Source organism: Austrofundulus limnaeus, unplaced genomic scaffold, assembly GCF_001266775.1.
Source record: "Austrofundulus limnaeus strain Quisiro unplaced genomic scaffold, Austrofundulus_limnaeus-1.0 Scaffold4, whole genome shotgun sequence".
Taxonomy (NCBI): domain Eukaryota; kingdom Metazoa; phylum Chordata; class Actinopteri; order Cyprinodontiformes; family Rivulidae; genus Austrofundulus; species Austrofundulus limnaeus.
The window spans coordinates 2542872-2550467 of NW_013952406.1; the positions used below are offsets into that span (position 1 = coordinate 2542872).

Consider the following 7596-nt stretch of genomic DNA (forward strand, 5'->3'; position numbering starts at 1 on the left):
AGGCAATATTATCGCTTATCGCAATAGTTTTTGAGACAATTAATCGCCCAGCAAAATTTGTTATCGTGACAGGCCTAGTTCTGACTGTTGGTGAGCAGGACGTTGGCATGCTCTGAAACTTTCACTTCTTTTCATCAATGTATAACTGTAATCTCTTCTKACTTTCTTGTGTTTATTTTTTGTCTGTGTACGTGTTTTCAATAACCAAGAGTTGCGTTTTGTTACCTGCTTTCAAGGCGCAAGAAGAGGAAGAGGTAGGACAGGAGCTCACGCTGCACCGCTATCCTTTCTTGTCAAATGCATGTCCTGTAGTCCTTCTGTCACGTGTTGCTGCTGCTCCCGGCAGTGCTGGTTGTGGGGATGTTTGTGGTAGCAGGTGTGTTCGGTCAGGCGTGGGCATCCATAGATCAATGCTTCCCTGTGGTTTAGGTGATGTGCATGAGGTATTGGCATAATGGCTAATCTTCGGGGTTTCACAGGGTCTTAAGGCGAAGGTGCCTCTCCTTATTTGGGCTTGCTAATCCATTAATCCGTCGTAGTTTATGTCTTCCTTGTCAGTTACTGGAATTATCAGTGCATTGAACCAGAGGCATCCTTTCTAAACCCCCACGACTTGTTGTTAAAATGTCTTTTAAAGTCTCATGCTGACACGCAGGTATGTTTACCTTCAGTTTAACTTTGCGGACATGGCAGTTCACCAGGCGATCCACACCATAGAGTACTGTCTGGGCTGCATCTCCAACACGGCTTCCTATCTGAGGCTTTGGGCCCTCAGCCTGGCTCATGCACGTAAGGCACACAGGCTCAACACATATATCTTAGGGTGAACTTAAAACTGAATTTTGATTGAAAATWCTTCTAACATGTTGACTCTGTTTGATTTAACGCTGGGTGTAACAGAGTTGTCAGAGGTGCTGTGGTCCATGGTGATGCGTGTCGGCCTTTCRACTAAAGGCTTCGCAGGCTTCATCGTCGTGTCCCTCGTCTTTTTCTTCTTTGCTGTTCTCACAGTGACTATTCTTCTCATTATGGAAGGCCTGTCAGCCTTCCTGCACGCACTTCGACTGCACTGGTAAGTTTCCAGTACTCTGTACTCATCATTATTATTTAGRGTTTTGCCTAATGTGTTGCTGTTGAGCTTCTGTTTCTGACTCGTCACATCGAACTGAGGATTAGGTCAGATTCCTGCTTTTTATGCTACATTTTGATGATCGTCCTGATTTCATGAGTTCCAGAGATATGCCTCGATTTGTCTCATTAATCAAGATAACTCGTTGATGTTTCATCTGAATCCTATTTTTAGTTTCTTCTAATGATGAATTGTTGACATTATAAAGAGGAAACCTCAAAGTATTCTGATATTCAGAGATTTATAGTAACTAAGTACATTTACTTTTTACAGTACTTAAGTAATTCCTTTTTGAGGATTTGTAATTTTACCAATTATTTTTTTAAGTCGTGACTTTTACTTTTGTTTCGTTACTTTTAAAACCTAAAGATAGTACTTTTACTTCTTTACTTTAAAGTTAAACACTCGTTGCAAATTAAATCTGTTTGAACTCATCATGAAAGGACTTGTTCATGTGCTCTAAAAAACAAATTAAATGTTGTATTTACTCAACCAAATCATGTCAACTATTTCCACTAAACCTAGTAGAGTAAATTTGAGGCAGTATAAATATTTTATTTTAACGAAATTGACCAATTTACTCAACTCGGTTTTGTGGAGCCAGTTTGGTTCAGTAAATTTAACAGTTTATTTGTTACAGAGCGTGGAAAATTACTTTTACTTCTACTTTCCCATTTTTTGTGAACAGTTTTATGACTTTTACTTGAGTACTTTTCTCATMAGTGACATTTATTTTTAGCAAAGTCATTTTCTGTGAAGGTATGTTTACTTTTATTTACCTAATTTCCCTCTGGGATCAATAAAGTATTTTTGAATGGGAATTGAATTGAATTTAATTAATTTTTTCAAGTACTTTATAGATTTCTGCTGATATTAAGATTTACCAGCTGGAAAGGTAAAAGCAAGAAAATGACAAATATTTAACGCTTTTTAGCTCAAAATCATGTTTTTATTGTAACTATTGCTCAAAAAAGGTCTTTAACATTATATTTCAGACCGTTAATCCAAATGATCCATTCATAAGGTTCAGATTTTGAAAAAATTAAATTATTGCCAATGTTTTAACCAAAGCACTATCGCTCTACCTTTTCCTCCACATTTGGAACTTAATTATTATTTTTGAATTTTTATTTAATCCGGACAGTGTGCAATTAAAACATAAATGTAAAATAAACATTTGATGCGTTGCACCAGATTTAGCCTTAAACTAATTTACATCTGTAGTCCCTCCAGACAATAAAAACAAATATAAACAATAAATAATAAAATATCTAACAGTGATGAAGCTAAAAATAGTAAACAATTTAATTTGTAATTAAAGAAACATTCCCAATGCTCCCCCACCTCACTTTCCAACACATATAATTAAAAAGTAAATTATTTTACTGAACATCCAGAAAAAATGAGTGTTGTGTGAATCCTGGGTTCCATGTGACGAGTATATAGATACCTGTTTATGTACAAATGTGTTTTTACGGATTGTACAGAATTCAGCTTTTGCCTCTTTGAATACAAATCTCTTGTTTTTTGTATTTTTTTCATTGTTATAAAATATTCTGAGAAGGTGGAGTTTAATTTAGAGCGTTAGCGCCTCCTGCTGGCTACAACATGTCAGAGCTCAGTTTCTCAGCTGACTGTCTTACACACAGACGTATAAATGAAGTTATTAAATAGGACAGTTTTTCTTATTATTAAATTGAAAATTTCACTACATCCTCCCCAAAAAACTGGCAACCAGATCCAATAGTACCAGTCAATAAGAGTGTGAACCAGTTAAAACGTAAAACTGTGGCTTCTAGTCATTTGTGTTCTGTCATGGCCTGTGGTCTGGAAAGTCCACGTCCTTTTTGAGGTGCAGGGTGTCTCTTTAGCTTGATGTGGTTCAACCACCACCACCAGCATTACTGAATATGATCCTGGTTTTAGGATTACAGATCAAACCAGTATTGAAACAAGTACATTATTATGGTTTTATTTTTAGAAAGCACAGGCTTCCTCCCACAAACTGGCAGAGGGGCTTTGGAGAAATTAGTTGTAGTCACCCCACCAAATAATCAGATGATTGCTGAACAATGATTCTCTGTTCTAAAAGAAAAATTAAGACATTTAGAGGATTTACTAAATGTTCTTGTGGTTTCTGAGATGGTGTCCTTCAAACCTTTTATCAATAAACGTTTAATATATAAGTATCACCAGTTGGGAAGTCAGTAGTTTTCATATTTTTTTGTAAAACTGTACAAGCTTGAGTGTACATAAGAAGCAGCACATGCTTTGCTTGTTTGGAGCTCTTTGGAGGGCAGTAATGTGTCTACTTTTCAAATGACGAGCATTCATGACTCCGTGGTTAAAAGGTCATCCAGCCGTCAACTACCGATAAACTTAAAAATAGATCCTGATCGTTTTTCTGAAGGAAGGAGTATGATGTGTCCAGCCCTGGGATCAGGTTCAGGATGTAGACATGAATGTATGCAGACTGGAATCCAGAACAGAGGTCATGAGCCGGGACCGCTCCGTTCAGTTTTACYCAGCTGGTCTTCCAGCATCACTGCTGTCCTGAGAAAAATGGAGCTAAAATGCTTTGTGGTTTTTGACTGCATCTTCTTTTCTCCCCACAGGGTGGAGTTCCAAAACAAGTTTTACACCGGTCAAGGCTTCAAGTTCCTCCCATTTACCTTCGAAAGCATCCTAGATGGAAGATGTGAAGAATGAAATAACTCTTTAATGTCACTTAAGAATCTGTGTTGCTGAATCTTTTTTTTTTCCCCATTTGTGTGATTAGATTTCCATTCATCACCATAACTCATCAGAAGAATCATCAGAGAAATTACTATCCATCAAAATGCAATCTTTTTTATCAGTTTTATTTAGTTTATTATTTATACAGTCTTTTCTTTATAAAAACTTGTATTTTTGTGAGAGTGTAGTACAAATGATAAACCAGATCTGCCCAGTGGTGAGTATGTTGACTAATTTAATACGATATAAGTGTTCATTTCCTTCAGTTTAGTGTGCTTTTTCTCCACACTCTTCTCTTGTTGTCCTGTGTCAGTGCTGCTTCAGTTTCTAAAACACAARCCGGTGCTTCGGAAACTGCATTTAATCTCAGGATGAGCTTTTAAAGCTCTAAAAGGAACTTCAGTCAACATGTATCTGAAAATTAACTCCCTCTAAGTTCATGTGTTATCCTCCATCTGTGTGATTATTTACATTTTGTATTTCTCTGTCAGCGTACATTTAGAAAAGAAGAATTAATAAATGGGTAATGTTTAAACAATCTGTAGCWATTGAAGTTTCTTCTGTAGCATCGATCTTGGTGAAAAACTAAATGTAATCTGTCAACAACAACGTACACCCGTTTGAATAAACTACAAATTATCACTAAATGTGCTTCACTTTCTTAATAAAGTGTTAACAGCTGGTCTAAGTTGTGGTTTTGTATTATTATTTAATGATGAAGGAGGTTTAAGCCTGTGTTGCATTTAAATTTACTTCCGAATTTGACCGGCTTTCAAAAGGTATTGCAAGTAGAAAATACCTGAAATGAGCAAACAAAACAGTCTGAAGAGAAAAAGCTCAATTCTTGTCTGGAAAGTAAAAACAAAAACATTAGTGAATAAGACCTGGATCTATTTAAGACATTAGGGACTCAAATAGGCCTTATACAGTGTATACTCCTCAGGCTACAACTCTGGTGCACATGTTGGAGCTGGTGACGACATGGGCCAAGATCAACATGCATAAACGGGCTTGGACCCCAGTCATAACTGCTTMACAGTTCTAGTTTGTTTAGTAGTTAAAATTCAGTCAAKTAAAATGTCATGAAATGTAATAAAGTCCTGCTGTTTTATTGTCTGTATGTCTTCCTGGAACTGTTCTCACCCCTCTGGGTGGTGCTGTTGACCTGGATGTGCAGTTCTGCTCCATCAAAAACTGTTCTACCCCAAACACCTGTTATTTTATGACAAACACAACATCATCTGTGAAATGACTCCCATTTATTTAACATAAATTCTCTAGAGGAGAGTTTGCAATCATGTTTTTGTTTACATGTTGCTTTGTTTTGTGGACCGGCTTCAGTCGGTCAGAGGTTATTCTGAGTCCTAACAGAAGTGCCCACTTGTGTTCCCACCCGTTCTTTTTCTTTTCTCCTGTTTCTTGCAGGGAACATTTACCTTCAGCACAATGTTAAACTGACATATTTCAATTTGTGGAAATGAGCTCTTAGAGCCACAGAGTAGCACAGGCTGTTCAGTCAAAATACATAAACATGTAAAAGTACACGCTGTGCAAAACCACTCAGGCTGACTATATTGATATATTGTAGTTTGCAAATATTGGAATATTTTGATTATTTTTGTTTGATTTTGAAATTCAGGTGTACGTTTACTTTTTTATTCTTTATAAATTAAGTGACAAAGTATAAAATCGGCAAATCTTTTAATTCTGGAAGTGAACTCATAAAAAGTGGAGCAGAGGAAAGTCAAAAACTGTGCCTCATCCTCTGCAACTTGGGAGGCCGAACTAATAAAATCTTCAGGAAGGAGGAACATCATGTTCCCCTGTCACATGTTTTTTTTTCCCCCAAGGAGGCTGATGGGGGGGCTTCTATTTTACAACTGCCCAAGGTAATAACACTGTTCTGTGTTTATCTTAGAGGCTTGTTTTTGCTCTGAAAAGCTCATTTAATTAGATATTTCCCAGTATGTCATGTATGACCAGAGGTGAGTGTGAGCTTGTATAAGAGCCCCTGTTTGCATCTCGGGGGGCTTTAACTCTGTTATAGTGGAGTTTCATAGCAAAAAAACCCCAATAAAACAAGTTTATTATTGTGCTCCTTTATCTAAAGCAAACACTAAGTGCACTTTAGCTTGGCAGAAAAATGTCTTCAAGATTGTTACAGTAGATTTTTTGGAATGCTTTTGCAGCTGTTCTGGTGTTTTTTTTTTTTTTTTAATTTAGCCACAAAAAAACAAAAGTTTAAGACGCTTTAGTTTAAAATAACTAAAAGCAGAGCTTCTGCAGCCTAAAATGCCTGAGCTATAAAAAGTGTCATGAACTGTTTGGATTCATGGCGTGACTCAAACATGTAGAACGTCTTTGTGAAATGACAGACTGGCTTGTTTTTTTTATTTTTTATTTTTTTCTGGAACACTGAAGCTGTTCTTTTTCACCCTCTCTGCCCATCGGGTGTCTAAATTACAAATATGAGCATTAAATCCTTCAAATAAACTCTTCAGGTTGAAGAAAGTTGTTTTATACCCTGAATAAATCATACTGTTGATTAAGATATTATGTGTGATCATTAGTTTTATAATGTTCTCAGAGGTTCTGATCCAGTACTGATGCATCATCTCATGAAGCCATGAAGGTCATATTTTATTGAATAATTATGGGTCAGAAGCGGGCAGTGTTTGCACACAAATCAAACTCTGCCAAAATCAAAAACTCAGTTCTCACTCAGAGTTTGGACCTGCAGCTGTCAGGCCTCCAAAAACGGTTGCATCACGATTTATGAGAGTCAGGGAGAGTTGAAGTGTTCAGTGGACGACCGACAAGCTGATGCATGCAGCTTTGAACGGTTCAGGGTGAGTTTGATACACCAGAAGCCACTTTTTTTACTTTAAAGTTTGCACTTTTTCTCTTTCCAATGAGTTTTATGTCAATATTTTCAGGTATATTCTTTTAATTTTGCTTCATGGTGTATCAGACTGTCAGGTATCCCTGATGTTTTTAGCATGCATGCAAGTTCCACGCTTCTGGGAAAGAAAGTTGCGTAACTCAAAAACAGAAGAAAAAAGTGTCAGTTATATAAAAAGATGTGACGGCTCAGTTTTTGACAAATGCTTTGCTCCTGGCTGCAGGAACCAGAACATATTCCTTAATGCAAGCTCCACTGAAGTTTATTCAAATAAAATTTAATTGTTTGTTTTACTCAGCAGCACCACAAATCATGACAAAATTTAAAAATGTAGTTTTTAAGATGGTTTAAGTTTATTTCAAACGTGTAAAAAAGTAATGGGACAAAGTAAGAACTTATTCCCACTCTTCTCGTTCTATTTTCTTATTTTAAATCACACAGTAATGATTTCAGTAAAACAATAATCAGTTTAACTAATAATTATATGACATTTACATAAATATCAATGGTTTATTACTTTTCTAGACATGTCAGACCTGATTACATGTCTTGTTTTTGTTGATAAAGTTTGCATTACTGCAAATATATGTACATCACCTTCACATAAATACACAAATCTATACAGAATTATGAATAGTACACAAATATATTTCTATAAAATATTTTACAAAATATTTATATATAATTTCCATTCAGCAGTTTATATTAATTAAAAGTAACAAATCTAAAGTTAAAATTACTCATCAGAAAAACATTAGAAAAGTTAGTTTGGGTCTCCATCCATCCATCCATCCATCCATCCATCCATCCATCCTGTCGGTCCTTTCAT

General features: G+C 36.1%; 1 protein-coding gene across 4 annotated transcripts in view; it reads left to right on the forward strand.

Annotated features, from left to right (window-relative positions):
* atp6v0a1a (ATPase H+ transporting V0 subunit a1a) overlaps positions 1-4553 on the forward strand; it is a 17216-nt gene extending 12663 nt beyond the window's left edge. The window contains exons 19-22 of one of the 4 annotated variants that reach the window (XM_014023210.1): positions 210-254; positions 672-789; positions 901-1072; positions 3745-4553. In XM_014023210.1, the coding sequence (XP_013878664.1) occupies positions 210-254; positions 672-789; positions 901-1072; positions 3745-3838 (429 nt within the window). In that variant the 3' untranslated portion in view covers positions 3839-4553. The remainder of the gene's footprint in view (positions 1-209; positions 255-671; positions 790-900; positions 1073-3744) is intronic. The other 3 variants (XM_014023217.1, XM_014023223.1, XM_014023230.1) reach the window with 3 other exon arrangements.
* The last annotated feature ends 3043 nt before the right edge of the window (positions 4554-7596 follow it).